The sequence below is a fragment of the Diabrotica virgifera genome, chromosome 1, assembly GCF_917563875.1.
Source record: "Diabrotica virgifera virgifera chromosome 1, PGI_DIABVI_V3a".
NCBI lineage: Eukaryota > Metazoa > Arthropoda > Insecta > Coleoptera > Chrysomelidae > Diabrotica > Diabrotica virgifera.
The window spans coordinates 42,923,910-42,946,757 of record NC_065443.1 but is presented as its reverse complement, the minus strand read 5'-3'; the positions used below and the strand labels follow the sequence as shown (position 1 = coordinate 42,946,757).

The 22,848-nt window shown below is 31.1% G+C and overlaps 1 protein-coding gene across 3 annotated transcripts in view; it reads right to left on the bottom strand.

The window, feature by feature from the left end:
• LOC114335966 (UDP-glycosyltransferase UGT5-like) overlaps positions 1–22,848 on the bottom strand; it is a 60,667-nt gene that overhangs the window by 8,117 nt on the left and 29,702 nt on the right. For 2 of the 3 annotated variants that reach the window (XM_028286265.1, XM_050653581.1), the window contains 3 exons: positions 22,314–22,543; positions 20,443–21,050; positions 4,317–4,536 (listed from right to left, as the gene is read on the bottom strand). In XM_028286265.1, coding sequence (XP_028142066.1) covers positions 4,317–4,536; positions 20,443–21,050; positions 22,314–22,521 — 1,036 coding nt within the window. In that variant the 5' untranslated portion in view covers positions 22,522–22,543. The remainder of the gene's footprint in view (positions 1–4,316; positions 4,537–20,442; positions 21,051–22,313; positions 22,544–22,848) is intronic. The other variant, XM_050653686.1, reaches the window with a different exon arrangement.

Genomic DNA, 22,848 nt, shown 5'->3' with positions numbered 1-22,848 from the left:
AACTTTATTGAAATGGAATTGGGCTAGATACAACGAACTGCTCCAGGATAGTAGATGGAATAGATAAGTATGGAATATAGGGTTGGAGATCTTGTAGAGCGAATGTAAGACGAAGAAAAGAATTGTAACACGAGAAAGACCTTAAATGCGGTGGACGATGACATTCATAATGTTGCAAAACCCACATGGAAACATCTGGCATGGGACAGAGAAGCATGGAAGGAAATGAAATAGGGCTATATTCGAACTTCTTCTTCTTCTTCAGGTGCAATTTCTGCTACGGAGTTTGTCAATCATCATAGCTATTTTAATTTTTGAGGCAGTAGCTCTAAATAGTTGTTTTGAGCTGCATCCAAACCATTCTCTCAAGTTATTCAGCCATGAAATTCGTCTTCTTCCGATGCTTCTTCTGCCATCTATCTATCCTTGCAATACGAGTCGCAGGATGCCATACTTCTCGCCCCGCATCACTTGTCGGAGATACTGTAGCCTTCTTTCTTTAATTGAAGTTCAACTTCCTTTTCTTTACCTATTCTCCTCAGTACTTCATTGTTCGTAATTCTATCTACCCAGGAAACACCCATAATTATTCTTCTATAGGTCAATATTTCAATATTCATATTCGAACTATCAAATAGTAAAAAAATACAAATTCGCATTATTTATAATATAAAATAAAGAAGCAACGTAAGAAAGGGACAACGTGAATCTGGAATAGTAAACAATTGCAAGCTGCAATGAATATCTATTTAAATCTAGGAACAAATCTAGCGAATACAGGATGAAACGAGGAATATATTAAAAAAAGGATAGCAAAGGAAATAGAGGTGATGGGAGCCCTGAATTCGGTACTGTGGCAAAAAGCATAACAGTAGAAAAGTATTAATAAGAGTAATAGTATTAACCTATGAAGCTAAATTTGGCAGTTAACCAGGAAGTACATACATCGCTAAATTACTAGCTACTGAGATGGATTTTTGAAAAAAATCTGCAAGAATATCTAGACTAAAATACATCAAAAACGGTGACATTAGGTAACAATAATAATATGAAAAATAATATATAAATCTATAATATTCTTGAATCCCTAAGTGAAGCATAGATCTTCGGTGAAAACGCGCCATCGGGTTATATTTTGTGCTAAGGTCTTCACCTCAGTCCAAGACTTTCCTTGACATCTTATCTCGTCCATGATGGATCTTCTGCAAGTTTGTGCTGGGCGACCTATTTATCTTTTTCCCTGGGGATTTCACTCTAGGGTGGTCTTTGCATTACTGGAAATATCTTTTCGTGTGTGTTACCGGTGCAACCCCACTTTCTGGACATTACTTCATTTTCTACCCTGTTTTGTTGGGTCAGGTGTAGCAGATCTTCGTTTCTGATGATGTTTGGCCAGAAAATACAAACAATTCTTCGTAGAAATTTGTTAACAAAACCTGCAATAATTTATCTGTAAGGGTTTTTGTCACGTTCAAGGTTTCACATTCATAGAGTAGAATAGACATGACATTTGACTTGAATATTCAGATCTTTGTCCTTGTAGTATATTCGCCAGACCTCCAAACAGGGTTGAGCATGCTGAACGTTTGTTCATCTTTTCGTATCCTCATAAGCGTAACCAGGGGGTGGTTTTGGGGGTTATAACACTCCCTTTTGGACGTACTTTGAGCTCTATACGCTTAACACCATTATTATTCTATACCCCCAGAGTCCTTCAAGTAGATGTAACCCCCCTTAGGATTATCCTGGTTACCCTTCCCAGATACGTAAAGTTTTCCACATTTTCAATCTGCATGTTGTCGATAGTAAATAGCGTGTTGTTCCTTGCATTTATTCTCATGGATTTGTTTTTAATAATATTGATTTTCAAACCAATTTTTTTGGCTTCAGTGGACATTGTTTCCAATTGGTCGGTTACATCTTGGAACCTTTTCCAAACAGGCCGATATCGTCGGCGTGTTCCAGATTGCTTGGGCGTGTGGTTAACGTTTATTCTATCTTTTTTTTGTCGAAGTCTAGTTTGGAGAGAACATAGTCTATAGCTATGTTAAACAGAAAAGGAGAAATCACGCATCCATGTCCGACTCCACTAAGTACGTCAAATACGTCACTGTTGATCCCACTGTGTGTCACGCTGCATGTCGCCTCAGTGTTCAGTGACTTTGTAACGGAAATTTATTTTATGCGGAATTTTTCTTAGCCCTATAATATTCCATAAAGCAGCATGAGATGGGCTGTAAAAGGACGTTCCAAATCAACAATAACCATATATTAGGGGTATGTTCCGTGGAACCGATTGTTCCATTATTGCCTTCACAGTATTAAGGTGGTCTATGCAGGAGTATTCTGGTCTAAAACCTGCTTGATTAGCTCGAAAGTCAACCTTGTTTGTTAACCCTAGAACAGCACAGTTCGTTCATCTAACGTAGACTGCACAGTGGGGTCTCGAAAATCCTAATTGTCTTTTTTAGTAATAAATGTCATTTATTTTGTATGTTTTACAAAACAATAAACAACAATATCTTATTTTCAAAATATGTTTATTTCGAAAGAAACATTTCTCATTAAATCTGATAAACGTGAAAAAACATAATCTAGTGCTTTTATTACACTTTTTTTTTAAATATGGAGATATGGCCAAAAAAATTAAACAAAATTCCAGTGAAATAAAACTTGTCTCTTAAAAACCCCTTAACCTAACATAAAACATAAATGTTGTTACAAGATAACTATTTCTTAAGCTTAGCCAGGCACTTCAACTTTGGCTCTTATACACATAACATAATTGAGCTCGATATTCTAAACAGTACGATATTCTAAACAATTTTTTTCAGTATACTGGCGATATTTCTTTGCGAGGTATTGGGTTCTGTTTGTTCTCCTTCATTACCGTCGTTACTTTGTTCGTTATCAGTGTCAGACTGATGTTCAGGAACATAATCATCGTTTTCGTCTGATGAATCTCCAAAATCATCTTCGATGGTCTCAGGTTCATCTTCATTCGCCCACAGGTTTTCAGCATCCCACTCTAAGTCTTTTGTTGTCAGTGGACGCTAATATTTTCTCTTAGAGTCTGCTATACTAGCAAAAAACAAAAAATCACCTTAATATTTTAACACCCTTCAACTGCACACTGGGGTCCGAAGTACCCACAGCTCCACTAAAAGCGTCACAGCAAACTATACAACATACTCACGCGGCGCAGCAATTGTCTCTCAACGTAGTCGGCTGTTAACTGAATTTATGTGAAAGGGATCGCCAAAAGACGCAGACATGATCAAGTTACATTGAACGATTCATGTATAGTCCGTTCGATAAATTCACACTCAACTGGCTAGTGTTTTAAGCTAGTAATTTTGCCAATTTGATAAAATTGCCAAAAAAATAATTACTAAATAGTTAATAATTACTAAATATTTAGTAATTTTGCAAATTTTGTCAAAATTGGCAAAAAACAAAAAAGTTACGTACTAAAATCATTAGCCATTTGCGTCTGAGTTTAGCGAACCGACTATACCTGGGTTTTTCAGACCCCAGTGTGCTGTTCCAGGGCTAATCTTTTATGTATGATGGTCGTGAACATTTTATTTATGCCAGTAAGCAAAGTTATTCCTCTCCAATTTTTGCACAGTGTGAGGTTGCCCTTTTCTGCAAGCTTAATAATGTTACGTTTTTTCCAGCCCGATGGAATGCGGTTTGTTTCCCACACCTCTCGGAATATGGGGAGCAAAAGTTAAGCGGTTAGATGCTGATCAGTTTTAATTAATTCGGCAGCAATGTTCTCGATTCCCGGGGACCTGTTATTTCTAAGAGATTTGATAGCTGTTATTACCTCCGTTTTGGTGACTCGCAAGATATATGCAAGACAATATTCTGCGGGTTTTCGACAATTCCATCTCCGTTATAGCTGGGAGTGCCTAGCATCTCCTAAAAATGATCTTTCCATATCTCCACTTGGTTATTTGTTGTAGTAAGTAATTCACATGTCTTGGATCTTACACGGTTCGAACAGTTGAGTGTTATAATGAACCCCAAGAAAAAAATAAAAGCGTGGAAGACTAGCAGTCACATGGATAAAGGGATATCTCTAGAGCGACGTCAGAAAGAAATTTAAGAGAAGACTGCCACAATAGAAAGGAGTAACGACTAGGAACGAAAAGGCGTATGTAACGCTATAAAACCGGTTTAATATATTTAAGTAAAGCAGCACAATATATTTTTTAATAATTCCCAAAAACGTAAAATTTCTACAATCCATGAGAACAATAAATTAAAATAAGATTTTTTTTCATCTATTTTCCCACATTCATAATTACCTAGTATATCGCTTTGCGGTAACCAGCTTCTTAAAATAACATTTTTTGGTATGTCTTTAATCTCACCGTCAAATTTCCATAAAACTGTTTCATTTAGTCTGGATAACGCCTTTAGAATCGCTCGCACTCTGTCTGCATTGAGATCAGATGTTCTTATGTTTGTTCCAAAACCAAACAATATAACTCCATGCTTGGATCTCGTTATTATTTGTTCAATATCCTGCAAACAGAATAAATCCTTAAATTTGTTTAATATATAAGCCGATGCAATTTTGTACGTGTTTTGGTTAACACTTTTTATTATTTATCTGTTGATAGAGAATAAAGTTCAGTTAAGCTTTAATCTTATAAAATAGAAATGTATGTATTGTGTGCCGTAGATTTTTAAGTATGCGCTGATATTTTATTTTTAATGTATTTTTTAAGAACTTAACAATATTTAGGAAGTCATAACAATTTTGCAGCAGCGCAAATAGCGAATTGTATAAACAATATTATACAGTATGGTGCAAATCTAAGGAATAAATTTGTTATTTCGTAAGCCGGCGGCTTTAAGGAAAAATCCTGAAGCAGGTCGATTTTTATTTTTAAATTATAATTTTTTGACATAATACCTTTATAATACTAGTGCCGTCATCTTTAGGCTATTGATTATGTACCATAGAAAGGAACTACAACGTTAACGGGGTTTTATTATTTCATATGGTCAATTAATCTCTATATATGAAAAAACCGCGGAGTGCTACCATTTAAAGGAGTGCGTTTTTGAGAAATGGGTGAATTAGTCCCTGGGCACAGGTTACATTAGGGTGAGTTCTATGCACTTTTGGTACAAACACGTCTACATAAAAATTGTTCCTGGTTAAATTTCCTATCTAAATATAACTTTTTAAAGTCAAAGATACTTTTTTTTACAAAAATATATTCAAAAGAAAAAGCACAGAGACACCCAGAAGAAAGAAATTTGGTTTCTTGTCCCATAACTTTTGTCCACGGGTATATAGGTATAGACATTGCTTCACAGAAAAAAAACTTACAAATTTTCTCTTTAAAATGATGTTTGGTAGAGGTCATTAGGATTTATAGTTTTCGAAATATGATTTTTCAAATTTCGCCACTCACAGCAATTTTGGGCAATTTTCCTTGTTATTTCGCAAATATTGTTCTATAACTTTTTTATACGTAACTTTAGGCATATTCATTGGTCCACGTAAGAGGAATAGAAATCAATTACCTTTAAAATGTTCTACTGTATAATGTTGTACGACTTCTTTTAAAGAGGTTATCTTTTTCAAGATTTTATACTTTTAACGAGTTTTTATATTTTTTACGATTATTTTTTAAATTTTCCATTATAACTTTTTTTTCTACATTTAGGTATATATTATGTAATAAAAAGAAAGCTTATGTTGGTTTCTTTAAAATGGTGTATTACAAAAAATTCTAGGAATATTTTTGAATAAGATATGCTTTTTCAAAATGTAATAAGTACTTGCAACGATTTTTGATTTTAGGATTATTTTTTAAATTTTTTATTTTAATTTTTTTATGTGATTGTGTGTTATGATTGAATCTTATTTTTTATAGGTAATACTTTGGATCCACTTGACTCGGACTTGACTTGACTTGAAGCTCCTGCACCACAAGCTTTGCTTGAAAAAATAGCATGTAAATGTACCAAAGAATGTACAAAAATCTGCGGTTGTAGGAAGATAGGAATTAGTTGTTCAATATTCTGCAAAGGGTGCATGTGCATGGGTACTAATTGTGGGAACTCTAAGATAACTGAGGTGTCAGAGGAAGATATTGAATCTAATGCTAACGAAGAGATGGACTTTGATTCTAAAATTTTTTTCAATGTCAACGTTTAAATAATTTTAACTAAAGTGATATTTTCTAAGACTAATGTTTTTGTAATTTTTGTAAATGAAATAATTTTAAATAATACAGGTAAAAAATACCAACGAATCACTCGGTTTCCATTATTTAAATATAGATGATACACCATTTTAAAGAACAGAAAGTAAGCCATCTTTATTGAGCAATATATATTATATTCATGTACAAGAAAAAAAAGGTATAATGAGAAATTTAAAAAATAAACCTAAAATCAAAAATCGTTGCAAGTACTTAATATATTTTGAAAAATATTATCTTATTCAAAAATAATCCTAGAATTTTTTGTAATACACCATTTTAAAGTAAACAAAATAAGCTTTTTTATATATAATATAATATATACCTAAATGTAGAAGAAAAAAGTTATGAGAAATTTCAAAAATAATCGTAAAAAATAATAGATATGTTTTTTATATTAGGTATTATAATATAATATATAATATATAATATATAATATATAATAAAATATTATATAATATATAACATATTATATAATAATATTATTTTATTTTTATATTATATTATAAAAAATCGTTAAAAGTATAAAATATTTAAAAACCATAATCTCTTTAAAAAAAAGTCGTAAACATTATACAGTAGACCATCTTAAAGGTAATTGATTTCTATTCCTATTACGTGTACCATTGCATATACCTAAAGTTACGTAGAAAAAACAGAACAATATTTGCGAAATAACAAGGAAAATTGCCCAAAATTGCTGTGAGTGGCGAAATTTGAAAAATCATATCTCGAAAACTATAAATCCCAATTACCTCTACTAAACAACATTTTAAAGAAAAAATATGTAGATTTTTTTTCTGTAAAGCAATGTCTATACCTATATCCTCGTGGACAAAAGTTATGGGACAAAAAACAAAATTTCTTTCTTTTGGGTTATTTTGTGCTTTTTCTTTTGAATATATTTTTGTAAAAAAAAGTATCATTGACTTTAAATAGTGATATTTAGATACGAAATTTAACCAGGAACAATTTTTATGTAGATATGTTTGTACCAAAAGTGCAGAGAACTCACCCTAATGTAACCTGTGCCCAGAGACTAATTCACCCATTTCTCAAAAACGCACCACTTTAAATGGTAGCACTCCGCGGTTTTTTCATATATAGTTGTCCATTGACTATATTAAATAATAAAACCCCGTTAACGTTGTAGTTCCTTTTAGCTATCTTATTTTGAATATAATCAATAGCCTACTATTTGGGCGTGATGATATCATGATTTTTTTAAATGTGAATAGGGGTCGTGAACTATTTTATTTGATAGTTCATTTAACTCTATATTCCTTATATATAATAATATTAACCCAAATATTTATACAGTGTCCAAAAATTGTTTATAATTCAATTAACCGACACAAAAAGAAGAATGTATATATTATTTAATTTATTTGATTCAAAATATATTTCTGCTTTTAAAAAACTGAAAAAAAAAATGTTTATCTGAGAAATAAACATTGCTTCTCGCTTGTCCGGGTGGCCGCTGGATTACGAAATAATCTATTCCTTACATTTTCACGCTACTGTACATATATTGTAGTTAAAAAACGATATCAATATAATAATTCAATGTAACATATTTAATGAGATTATAATCGATGTTTCGGCAAAATAATGGCAACTGTAAAATTTTGAAAAAATAACTTTATTGTGTTGATTTACAGCATTTTCTATATTTCTGGACCTCGGAGGTACACTACACTATGTCGACATAGTGTAGTTTTGTTTTTCTCCCCTTTAACACACTCGGGTCTCCAAGAGCTTTGCAGAAGTGTACTACACTTTGTACTAATGACCACGAAAACGAAATTACCACAAAAATAGAACACTATGTTCAATTAATTTAAAAGGTAAAAAGCGCCATGTAAACTTGTGTGTTTTTACCTCAGAGTTACTGCAACTGCAGGCTGATAGCAAACAACGCTATGTTGACTTAGTTCACTGAGCACCTAGCGGCAAACGGGTCATAGATGACTGTTCTTCTTAACAGAAATATTCTGTTTGTTTTCCTTTATTCTTTTTTTAAAGTTACATATTTTTGTTGTTTTTATAAAAATCGTGGTTATTAATACATTGCTCTTAAAAATTGGTGTTTCTATTTCGAGTGATATTATACAAATAGTTTCAAAAGTTATGCATCACTTAAAATTATGCCGACTTTAAAAAAATATATAAAAAAAAAACAGAAATAACAACAAGTATTATTAAATGTTATTATTTTGTTGAGCCACAATATGACAACAACAAATTGACAACATTTAATTGTCGTTATTTCTGTTTTATTTCGATAGTCAATAGATACATACATATTGGTTTATTAACCCGCGAGTAGTCGCGCGGTGAGATAGAATCTCAATTTTTACCCTTTTTCGCGATAACTTGATGAAAAATTTTGCAATTTTGAAAAAATTTCGTAAGTGCCTCGAGGAAGGGTGTAGTAATGCGTAGGAATTTTTTTCTTCTTCTTCTTTTTGTGGAATTTATGGCTTTGGGGAGAGCCAATTAGCTTTAACCCGCGAGTAGTCGCGCCGTTAGATAGAATCTCACATTTCATCCTTTTTCATAATACACACAGTAAAATTTGTCAGTAGCAGCCACTAAAAATGAAAGAACTATTAGCCGATATAGAAAGGTGGCCGCTATTGCCAGTTTTTGTAGTCTACATATAATTGGTTTGGGAAATTTTTTAACTGGCCGTTAGAACAGGTGGCCGATGTTGGCAGGTGGCCGTTAACACAGGTTTTACTGTACAGTAAAATTTGCCAGTAACGGCCACTAAAAATGAAAGAACTATTGGCCGATATAGAATTGGACGGTATTGCCAGTTTTTGTAGTTTACATATTATATGTAATTGGTTTGGGAAATTTTTAAACCCGATGTTGGCAGGTGGCCGTTAACACAGGTTTTTTCAATAAAATTGTTAGAAATATATATTTTCAATAAAAAAAGTAGATGAAAATGGTACAAAATAATTTTTTTTTTAAATTCGTATTTTGAGATAGAATCTCACACGCGACTATCGACGTTACAGAAGTGAGCGCGACTACTCCCGGGTTAATAATAATGTTACCACAATTAAATGGATAACCAAACAACATACCTTGTATCGGGCACATACAAAAACCTATTTAGTATTACAATGGTATTACCATATAATTAAAATGTTTCATAAAATCTTTTATAGTGCGTCTAATAATTTGGCCAGAGACTGTATACTACGGAAAAACAGAATCTGTTCAGATTGTTATCAGCTGTTAAACATCCAATGTTAAGCGTTTTAAATAATTGAATGTTGGGCTACAACAATGTTGTAAGCGACATATTGGGTCAAAGTGAGGTTTAAATTCAATATTATTGTATATCCAAAGACCAATGCGAGCATCTTTCAATCTGGCTAAAAATATTTTGCCTTCCCTGAGTTTTTCGTACCGCAATGTTGGTATCCGTATGTTCATAAATGGCTTGTCAATGTGTTTTTTTCATCTCCTGCATAATCTCGATTCTGTCGCTTACAACATTGTTGTAGCCCACCATTCAATTCTCCAATTCACTTTTATTTTTTTTATAATGTAGCTTTATAATTTTACACCATATTTTTTGGCCAACTGTTGTGAATTTAAACCATACTTTTCACTTTCTCAGCTATTATATTTTTATTTGGTTTCTTAGCGACAAAGGTTTCCTATTTTACGACATATTATTATAAAGCTTTAAGAACTTTGTGATCGCCGATACCAACCCTAATTATTATTATGCAGGTTATTTTTAATCTCATTTCAGATAAATACGATAAGTAATAACATCTTTTTCTTCTACGGCACTACAGCCCAAATTGAGCCTTGGCCTCCTTTATTTTTTGCCTCTAACCTTGCTTGTCTGTGGCTGCTAAGTAATAAAATAGTATTGGGTATTTCGCAATACAGGGTATTATGAACAAGTAAATATACAAAAATATTTTGGCCGATATTAACTGGTAAATTTCTATGAAATGGGTTTTAAGAATAATGAGATTATTTGGCCACGTCCGTATCCGTATTATAAGAGGCCTAAAAATACCAGATCATAAATAAGGGAATCTACATAATGGGTTTGGGGCTTGGGGAATTTAGACAATGGTCGTTAGTCAAGGTTGCCGACTTTGACAGGTGGCTGTTAACACAGGTTTTACTCTAATAACATTTAACTAAAATAAAAATTTGTTTCATGAGAAGTAGCTAATGTTTGTGGGCTGAAATACCTTCAAATTCTTTAAATTTTTATATTGTTCTGAAGCTATGTTCTTGTGGGCATTTGTGCAATGAACTATTTTTAATGGGAAATAAGCCACAATTTTGCTAAAAAATGATTTTATTAACGTTTCGACGTCCAAATTTGGTGTCGTTGTCAAAACACAAAAAATATTAATGAAATAAACAAAAATTTTGATGCTTAGTAAAAAAAATCCTTCTAATAATTTATTTAATCTGACTCATTTATATCGGCAATTCAGACATATATTATACATTTTAAAGTAGAAGACATTTAAAATGATACTGCCAATATTTATGACTTGCGTTCCTGGGACGACTTTACTGAAAGATAGCCCATTCGATTACATGAAATCAACCCCAACTCAAGAAAAATCATAACATGTGATGTGTCTTTAAAAAGACAACCACATGCAATGGTGACAGTAAAATTAAACGTATTTACTATGGAATTTCTAGCGCGAGAATTTTACTGTCACCATTGCATGTGGTTGTCTTTTTAAAGACAGATCACATGTTATGATTTTTTTTGTGACGGATATTCTTGAGGTGGGGTTGATTTCATGTACATAATCGAATGAACTATCTTTTAGTAGTCGTCCCAGGAACGAAACTCATAAATATTGGCAATATCATTTTAACGTTTTCTACTTTATAATGTATAATATATATCTGAATTGCCGATAAAAATGAGTCAGATTAAATAAATTATTAAAATAATTTTTTTTACTAAGCAACAACATTTTTGTTTATTTCATTAATATTTTTTGTATTTTGACAAAGACACCCGATTTGGGCGTCGAAACGTTAATAAAATCATTTTTTTTAGTAAAATTGTGGTTTATTTCCCATCAAAAATAGTTAAATTTTTTATAAATATAGATCAAACCTATCAGAGCTAAACTGCACTATGTCACGGTAAATTACCTATAATTACAGTAATTAGGGCAAATTTTAAGGTTTTATTAGTTGGATTAAACCAACTAGTTATATGTTAGGATTAAAATATAATCACATTGTCTTTCAAACCGAAAGGTACCTATTTATGGTATATAAAAGATTTTTAAAACATTCAGAGGTAAAATGTACTATGTCACTGTAAAATGCCATTAATTACAGTAATTAGGGCAAATTCTAACGATTTATTAGCTGTATTGTATAAACTAGTTATATGGTATGATTAAAATATGATTGTTCACATTTTCTTTCAGGCCGAAAAATACCTAATTATGGGATATATAAAATTTTTAAATATTCAAACTGCTTTACTGAAAAGTTGCTTAAAATGACATAGTGTAGTGTATCTCCGAGTTCCGGATTTGTAAATCGACATATAATTGTTCGAATTGTACCATGAGAGGGCAGATATGGCATTATACCTGCAAGCCTTTATTTGCCTTCCTTTGTGGCAGAACACGAGAAATTTTTCAGTTGTCCAATAATTTCAATTATTACAGTTGTATCACTTAACTTCCAGAACAGCAAATATCAATGATCAAAATTATAATTTAACAAAACTAGTTACCTAGTAATCAAGTACCCATTAAATAGCTTTAGTTTCATAAAATTGGGTACACAAATTTATCTTGACAAAAACAATAATAATTAAACTTTCAGCCTCATTAGTTTAGGTTAAGTTTTTTTGTTCATTTGTTTGTAAATCGGTAATTCTACATTTAAAATTAAAATATAACCCACTAGGAGAGTCAATGGAGATTTTTCTTACGGAAAAAATCAAACAAGTTAGAACTTTTTGTAATTTCATTAAGAAATGTTTTAAAAACAACATATCAATAACTTCTAGTCCAAAGGTGGGAGCTCCACTTTTTATTAAAAAAATGAACTGCAAAATTAGTTGTTTTTGAATGAAATACCTACGAAAATATAAATTTTAGTAAAAAACTGACTTAACCATTGAAAAATTCAGAAATTTTACACAAAAGACCTTGTATAAAGATGTTTTTTTTTAATTCAATCTACAGTTAACTATTTTTGATGGGAAATAAGCCACAATTATACTAAAACATAATTTTCTTCACGTTTCGACGCCTAAATCGGATGTCGTTGTCAAAATATATTTTTGACATTTGATTTGGGCGTCGAAACGTTAATAAAATATTTTTTTTAGTAAAATTGTGGCTTATTTCTCATCAAAAATAGTTAATTGCAGAAATACCACAAAAAAATAGATTCAGAACAACATTAAATCTACTGTTTCTAAAAATTTTTATTTATAACGCTCAAGTCTCCCCTCTCACAAATATTGGCGCACTGTATATAGTCCTGTCGCCAGGGGGGGTACAACGGCCTCCTTAATTCAGATGGACTTACCCAAGTTTTTTTTATATATTTTGACCCGTAGAATACGATTTTTTTGGGTAACAGTTGATCCGGATGTCGATAAGATTGTTATAGACAAAGAACTTGAGGAATTACATAACAGCGATTTCTCGCAAAACAAAACATCTTTTTGTATTTTTTGAGTCATTTTAAGCAAAAAATACTCCTACAAGTTTTTTCGTAGAACGCATAGTTTTCGAGATAACCGCGGTTGAACTTTAAAAAAATCGAAAAATTGCAATTTTTGAACCCGAATAACTTTTGATTAAAAAATAAAGTAGCAATTCTGCTTGCCGCATTTGAAAGTTTAAGTCAAATTATATCGGTTTTGATAATTTGCATTGCTAAAAATTAATTATTTTTATTGTAAAACAACGCTATAAACACATAGTGTTTCCCGTGCCTAATACATGCGTTTTAACGCATGCTACGTAGAAATTGCTTCGCTTGCACTTGTAGCTACTCTACCTACTCGTTCGATTTTGAATGAGAAATCATTGAAAAATCACTCACGCACTAGGTGTTTAAAGCTTTTTTGCCCAATAAAATAATAAATTTTTAGCAATGCAAATAATCAAAACCGATATAACTTGACTTAAACTTTCAAATGACGTAAGCAGAATTGCTACTTTATTTTTTAATCAAAAGTTATTCGGGTTCAAAAATTGCAATTTTTCGATTTTTTGAAAGTTCAACCGCAGTTATCTGGAAAACTATGTATTCTACGAAAAAACTTGTCAGAGCATTTTTTGCCTAGAATGACCCAAAAAATACAAAAAGATGTTTTGTTTTGCGAGAAATCACTGTTATGTAATTCCTCAAGTTCTTTGTCTATAACAATCTTATCGACATCCGGATCAACTGTTACCCAAAAAATTCGTATTTTGCGGGTCAAAATATATAAAAAAAACTTAAGTAAGTCCATCTGAATTAAGGAGGCCGTTGTACCCCCCTGGCGAGAGGACTAATAGTAGGGTTCGACGCAGCGCGAGTTTGAGATAAAAAATTATATTTTTTAACTAATTGATCAAATTATATTTTACAAATGGAAATTAAAGAAGAACATTAAAGATATTCTATACTTGTAATAAAAAGAAAAAAAATAATATGGGCATAAGTACAATGTGGGCGAAATTAAGACTTATTTTGAGATGAGAATTTTGTTTAAAAATGATTTAGTAATGTGTAACTAATAGAATTTTACCTATAAAACTCTAAAATTTGCACAACTTCCTTTTGAAACATCTTATTAACGATGTTTTAGTTAAAAAAATCTCAAAAATTTAATTCCAATGATACGACGATATCTCAAAAAAATGTAATTTTTGAAAACTACGTAGTTTTACAGAATTACTACCACTTTAGGAGGACATTTTTTAGGTGTTTTTTTTTAAAGCTTAAGATGAAGCCTTTAAAATGCACCCAATTATTTTACTTTAAAAATGAAATAAACAACTTCTTTTTGAGAAAATTAAGAAAGATAAAAAGGTAATACAAAAATCGGAAATTATCAAATAAAAAAATGTTTATCAAAGTCATTAAAACTTTTTTCTACATATTATAACAAGGTTAAACAATAATAATCATTCAAAAAAAATCTTTTTTGAGCTCTTATACAGTAGTAATATGCGTAACTTGGAACCTATTAAAAACTTCTTTATTATAATTTCACGAAAAAAAGTTATTCTTCATAAAATGCTATGCATCGTATAGAATCTAAGACGCAATCATCTGAAATCAAATTTTATTCATTTTGTACGAGGTAAGTCAAAAAATATTAATTTCGCTCAAGAGTAAAGTACTTTTTTATTTCACAATATTGAAAATTATTATAAACAAAAGTTGTTTGGAATTAAAGACTATCTTTCAATATTCAATTACATCCCTATAATTAAAATATTGTGAACTATAAAGGTACTTAACTATTAAGCTAAATTCATATTGCTTGACATACCTCGTATAAAATTGAAAAAATTTGTACAAAGTACATTTGGTCCAAGTAGAGCATTTTAGAAAAATAACTTTTTTTCGTAAAACTGATAATAAAATAGTCGTTATCATAACTGTAATAAAATGATGTTGGGTATCCGTAATTTGAGAAAATTTTGCAAATATTTTTTTTTATTAGAAGCATATAATTGCAGTTTTTAATTCCAAACAACTTTTTGTAATAACCATTTTTGATATTCTGAAATGCACATACCGGCAAAATTAACGTAACACCTTAAAAATGGGAGATCTTAGATGTCTCCAATTTCCTAAACCTGTTGTCCGATTTGAGTAAGTTTTCTAGTATATTATAGCCTCGTTATTTAAGAATATCAAGGTAATAATATTGTTGCTAGACAGGTAAATATTTTATCCCGAGTGTAACAATCATACTGTGTTTTTTCAATAAAGTTCGGAGCACCCTGTGGAATATTACAGCATAGATAAAATATTGTAATTAAAACTCAATTGTAGCCTTAGGCCTTCTTAACATTTTCTTTTTTGATTCGTTTGTTTATGTTGGCTAATAAAAAATTTGAATACCTTAACAAATAACCATGTTCTTCATCAACACAGGGTGTTTCTACATAAGTGCGACAAACTTTAGGGAGTAATTATGCATGAAAAAAAAAACAGAATGTGTGTACTTTGTACGCACGTAACAAGTTATACTTCTATTATATGAGTTCAACGAAATCAATATACTTTAAACAGTTTCTCTACTACTTTCCAAAAATTTTTATTAAAACAATACCAAAAATTAAAAAAATAAAAGAATAAAACACGCACAAACACATTGAAAAATGCCACAAATGATTTCTGAACAATAATTGTTGCCAAAAATTTTAATTAAATACGTATTTTCTGAAAAAAATTATATAATAATATACTTTCAATCATAAAATCTATAAAACAATAAAAAATGATATAACTTGCATTGGGCTTGAACCTACTTCCCGTGTATCCCGCCGTACGAGAGTCGAAGCGATTTCAAACTGCACCACCTTCGCGTATACGTTATGTGGGAATATACACAAACTGAACAACTTTTTGACATTTTGTTTATATGAATTTTTATTAGTTTGATTTTTGTCGAATTAAAATACAACAATATATAGAGTAAGAAAACGATACATTAGATGAAAATTTGTAGAAAGTTTGTTCGTAATCAGATTATGTAAATTAAAGCATTGCCTACTAGGGGTATAGCATAGCAAGTACTAGGTAAGTACATTATTTATTTTTACATTTTCCAAATAGGTATGAAGATAATTTTTTATTGGAATACAACTGAAACATTTAGAACTAAGTACCTGTGGCTTTTCAAAACTATTTAAAAAGTCACTATAAATATAAATTTGATTTGATTTCTGTCCTCACAACAATAAAAACTAATATATTATACAACATTTTTGTTTACCGATAACCTCCATATTGAACAATTATTCACAGATAATTTCAACACCCAATCAGAGCTCGTATAAAGACTAATACCAAACTGTCGGTGTGCGCATGCGCGCAGATCAATATAAATTCACCCTCAATCTCAATTGCGCCTAAAGAAGTATAACTTCAATAATGACCGTTTTCTTTTGTAAACGGAAATGCTTCGTGTCCGAGTGAGATTTTGAATTTTTTCTTACAAACTGACGATTTATTTATTGCTCTAAAACCGGTTGACATATGCAAATAAAATTTGGTAGGTTTTAAGAGGTAGTTATTGAGCATTTTTTGACATACAACTAAGAATTTTATATTCACCATTGGCGTGCATACGGGTATAAACATTTTAAATATATCCTGTATGCACGCCAATAGTGAATATAAAATTCTTAAATTGTATATCAAAAAATGTGTCATAACAACCTCTCAAAACCTACCAAATTTCATTTGCGTATCTTGATCGGTTTTAGAGCAATAAATAAATCGTCAGTTTGTAAGAAAAAATTCAACATCCCGTACCTCGAAACATTTGCGGACATATGTTTTTTAAGCAAACGGTCATTATTTTTTTATGCAGAATCAGAAACTTTGTCGCACTTATTTAGAAACGCCCTGTATTGATAAAGAACATAGCCAGTTGATAAGTGTGTAACTTTTTTATTATCAAACACAAGCAAATGAATCAAAAAAGAAAATGTTAAGAAAGCCTTAGGCTACAGTAGACTTTTAATTTCAATATTTTATATATGTTAGAAAATTCCACAGGGTGTTTCGAACTTTAAGGAAAAAAAACACAGTATGATTTTTACACCCGATATAAAATGACATTTACTTGTCTAGCAACAATATTATTACACTGATATTCTTAAATAATAATGCTATAATATACTAAAAAAATCACTCACATCGGACAAGTGGTTTAGGAAATTCGAGACATCAAAGATTTTTAAGGTGTTTCTTTAATTTTGCCAGTGTGTACATAAACGTACTCTACTCTTGAACGAGATTAATATTTTTGACATACCTCGTATAAAATTGATAAAATTTGATATCTGATGGTTGACTTTTATATTTTAGACCATGCAGAGTATTTTATGAGGAATATCTTTTTTCGTAAAATTTGAAATAAAAAAAGTTTCCCATATGGTTCCTAACTACACAGACATACTGTGTAAGAGCTCAATATATTTTAATTTTCAAATTGTGACATCAGACTCGGATTCAGCATAATCAAAAACAAAATAGAAACCTTTTTGATCAAAGTAAAATGATGAATTCAAGGATATTTAAAAAATTATTTATACAAAATTTTTTTTTATTGTTTAAACAAATAGGGTAAGAACAGAACAAGTGGGTCGCGGTGGAGGTGGAGGTGTAGGTCGCGGTGGATGTCGATATCCATGTAAAACAAACACATTGTAGTGAATGGAAGAGAACAGAGCAGGTAAGTCGCGGTGGAGGTTTAGCGCGATGCCATCCAGGAGGTTTACATCGATGCTTTTGAAAATAAAATGAGTTTATTTTACATGAATGTATACTGCGCTTCCTACAAGGATGCTTCCTTGTGATCGGTTCGTTCGAAGCCAAGTTGTCATTACTAAAGCTCGGATTTATAGGCAACAAAAATTGAAGAAAAAGGCGCCTATAGAGGCAAAGATTTTTATTAAAAAAGGCAGGAATATTAACATTTAGGCAAAATATAGGCAATAAAGGAATATAACTTATTATTTATAACCACTTAAAATTTTATCATTAATGGAAACAACTAAATGTTTTTCAATATTTTCGGTCTTAAAACTATGTCTTCGATCACTTAAAATTAATTTGTACATTGAAAACGAATGTTCGACATCGACAGATATAATTGGAGCATATTTCAGAGCGGATAGTAAATCTGGCATAATTTGTAATTCCTCGGAAAATGTACCATTCAAAACTTTAGCAACATTAGATAAAAACGAAAAACCTTCATTCTTGTCGAAAACATATTTCATTTTTTTAAAAATTAATTGACCGTTACTTCCAGGTGCCGATTTAATTTTCGTCTTTAAATTATCTATTAATTTTACTGACTCACATAAATTTATCTCTGGTTTTTCTAATAAGGTAATTGTGGTAACTATTAATTTATAATTATCATTGATATAAGCGAGTTCCTGTTTCAATTTGGGATTTTTTAATATTTTTTTTGCTTCTCGAATGGCTTCGGAAATATCATCATCAAATTCTGACATAACTAATTCTATTTCATTCCCCACCTTGTAATTACTGGTTTAGGTGGCAAAGGGACACCGGGAAGTCTTTCTTTATATATTTGCACCCTCAACGGAGCCTTTACAAAAACTTTTTTCATAAAATTTATACAATTATTTACCAACGGAAACAGATTCTTATTTCTTCAGCAATTCTATTTACCCCGTGGGCTACACAAGTGCAATGAATTAAATTAGGATAAAAAATCTTTAAATTAACAGCAGCTTTTAACATATATGCCGCAGCATCTGACAGCATTAAAACTATTTTATTCACTGGTATAGGGTTGGGTAAAAAGAGGTTTGTTAAACTATCTTGTATAAATCGACTTATTGTTAAATTGTTTGTTTTTTCCAATTCTTTAACGGCAACTAAATAAGGTTTTCTCGCAAAGTTTTCGTTCAAAATTCCAATCATTAAATTAGCTATATACCTGCCGCATACATCTGTCGTTTCATCCACGATAATATACAAAAATTGCCCTCTAACTCCCGCTTAATTTTTGAAATACATTCCACATAACATTTTTCCACAGTATGTTTTCTCAATGTACTCTCGTCCGGTAAGGATTTATTAAGATATTTTTCGAAAAAGCATTTAAAACTAGGGTTATTAACTTTATATAGAGGAATGTTGGATGCAATCATCATCTGGCATAAATCAAATTTAAATGCGTCTTCCTCTTTTTTTTTGAACTGATTAAACTATCCCGCAGAGATATTCGGGCTAACTTAGAGGAATTTAATTTTTCCAAATTACGTTTATGAAGTGGGGTTCCAAAATGCTGGTCAATAAAGTACTTTCTTCTACTTGAAATCTGAGAATTAAAAAAAAATAATTAGAATTCTAAAACCGCTTTAGAATTTAGTTATGTTGTGGGACGAGAAAAAAAAAAGAAAAAAAATAAAACTTACCGATTTGCCGCATGGTTTACAAAATGCTCCATCTCCTTCTAGAGAAAGTTCCGAATAAGGTGCGATCCATAGCCTTAATTTAGGTGTCATCTTTTCAGACAAATGTCTAAAACGTTTTAAAACGTGTTCTTTGCTTTTCGGTATACGCAAAAAAACTAAACTAGGATATAGCAATTTGTGACTAAACTCTGATACAGTAACCGACTGTACAACTGATAATAAACTAATAAAGCTTAGGGATTTCCAAATAATTAACCCTCAAGTCTCGACCAGGTACATTTTCCTAGAAATCTGTTATAAATCTGTTATATAAACAAACCATTGATATTTCATTATTGACCCAAAATTTTATTATAGAATGGTTTAGTAATAGAATAATATCATGGGTAGTACCATGAAATTTTAAAAAAGGCACAAATAGGCGGAATTTACGAAAAAAGGCAAAAAGAGGAAAAAACAATTATAATAGGCAAAATAGGCAAAAAAGGCATTTTGCCTATAATCCGAGCTTTAGTCATTACCTGCGCTATCTGAGTTGACACTTATTATATAATCCCTTTTTTGTATTCAGTTTATTTTTGAACTTCTAAAGTACTTAAATTCAGGAAATTTTTGAAATATGAAGGAGGATCTGATTATTTACAGCTGACATTTCATCACTATCATCACTTGACTGACACAACATCGCAAAAGAACAGTCTTTTTTCATTCAAATTTCATTAAACTACTACACTTGATACTGACAGCGCAGGTGACCTCCTTGCTATGTTCTGTCGACATCGACCGCGACTTAACTAGTAGCATCCACCGCGACCTACACCTCCACCTCGACCCCCTTGCTCTGTTCTTACCATTAATAAAAAATTAGAGGCTTAATCTGTGAGTAGAACTTTTTACTTTAACATATAAACTAACAAGAAAGTTTTAGAAAAATATAAGCCAATTTGAATTTTTTCGAAACAATGCAAATTTTCGTTCTACATTGACACACCTACACAGTAAGAAACAATTAATAGAAAACTTACATTAGGTAGTTTCCTAGCAGGTCGAATATGCAGTCCTCCAACAGGAATAATGTTTGGCGTTAAAGGTCTCGCATAGTTAAAACCCATTATAATATTGGTCAGCACCAGCGATAAATGCCTCTCCAATTTTTCAATGGGAGCTACATCTTCTCCAAAGGCCATTTTGGCGATTTCGGTGCGCCTTGTTTTGTATATTCGGGACCACAGATATATTTCCCCATATGTGTATACATAGTTTTGTATTCTTTCGAAGTAGCTCATCTTGCTGGTGAACTTTGAGTACATATGTGGAACAAATGCTGGGTGTACGCTGTTTCCAAATAGCTCTGATAAATATGGTACCAAAAGAAAAGGACACACCGCAATACTTGGAGGATAATTAAACTTTTCTATCACGGGCAAAAGACAACCTCCTAATGACATGTCAATGACAATAAGATCAAACCTGGTGTTTCTATTTTCTTGTATCAATTTTTGTATGGTCGGTGATTTTGAAATATGGAAGCAAGTATTGTCAGTGTATTCGTACAGTAATTTAAGATTTCCATATATACCATATTGTTGAATTTCATTGGGGTCCATAATCTCTTCTACAGCTTTATGCAAGTCTGAAAATTCCAAAACAGATATCTATTTAAATGTTTAAAATTATATTGTTCGTCCGCTATAACTTTTCCCATGCGTCACGACCCATTTTGAAACAAATTAAATCAAAACATAAAGTGAAACGTACGCCGATGTGTGTAGTATATAGTGTAAAGTATACAAAATGTATATACAAATCAACGTTCGTTTCACTTTATGTTTTGACTTAATTTGTTTGAAAATGAATCGTGACGCACGGGAAAAGTTATAGTGGACGGACTTGTATACAAAATTTACTTAATGGAAATTAAGGTTAATATGTAGAAAATAAATAAATGAACGAAAAATTTAATTTCTAATTTTTAAATGAAGTAATACAATTTTACTTCATTTAATATGCACTCACATATGCAACCCATTCAATATTCTAATTTTTACTTTCTTTATTTCCCACCTTAACAATCTTACGAAACCTAAGCTTGATCAAAAGTTGTAGAAAAGATAATTCTACAACTTTATACAACACTTTAGATTTATTTTGAAAGACACTGTTAGATTATTTACATGGAGAGGTTAAGTAAGGTCTATCATAATTTTCTTGGATTGTATTGAACTATGCTTTGCTTTTAAATTATGAGGACTAAACTAAAAAGAGATTCACACCCAAGAAAGTCACTAGTCACTAGTCTCTAAATATCACCAATATTCTGTTTTAATTGATCATGTCGGTCTTCAACGGTACCTAATCTATAAATATTATATTATACTAATAGGTTGCTAAGAGTTCTAAATTTCTAAATCTACAATTTCTTTCATTATGACAATAATGGCAGTTATTATTTTCCCCCATATATCTGAAAATATCGACCGCACGGAAAATATTGTAATGAAAGGAATTATACTTAGAAAATCACATTTTCAGCAATTTTAGTTGACATACTTTTTGTGTAGAAGTTGAAAATGGCGGAGAATTGAGCAAAAACTGTTCCCGTCTAAAACCAAAATTACGGTTAACGCAATTCAGTTGAGATTTTAAATTTACACTACTACTGACCCTCCCTAAAGATTAGCAAAAAAAAAATTAGGAGCTCGGCATAAAAGGTTAGGCTCGTTATTCGTCTAACCCGACTGGACTATCCCTGCTATCTTTGTTATCTACCACGTATACGGAAATTGTTTTAAGGAAAAAAGTTACGTGTCTCGTCAAAGTAAAGCTACTCACGAAAAATTAGCTTGTTAGTAGTAAATGGTGAAAATACGCCTGGGATTCCTGACTATAACCTTACCTTCTAACTCATACATGGTAAAATTACTATGCACAATAACATCTATCGTTTTCGGTCCGATCAGAGTGACATGGTGTCCTTTATCTAGAAGGGCTTCAACCAATACATAATTCCATATTTGATGACTTGGCGATAAAATTTCATCTATCATTAGAATATTTGATCCAAAAGTAGTGGGTATACTCAAAATAAATAACAATACCTTCATTATTTTGTGATCTTGGATTGATCTAAAATTTATATATTAAAATTTATTATTGGAGCCTAAATTATATTTTTAATATAATCTAGTATAAAAGAATACGTTGTTGTAATGGGGTAGTTACTCTGAGAAGAGGGTTGGTTGTTAGGAATACCTTATTTGTCCATACTTTATTTATTGAACACTACTAATTATTATCAGTAACAAGTTGGTGTGCTTAAAGTAGAACCATCTACGAGTGCATCTGGATTAAGAATGATATTTAATTAACGAATCAATTAGAATAAATCACGGTGCCTTCATGTATAAGTATATAAACAAACTTGTAACATC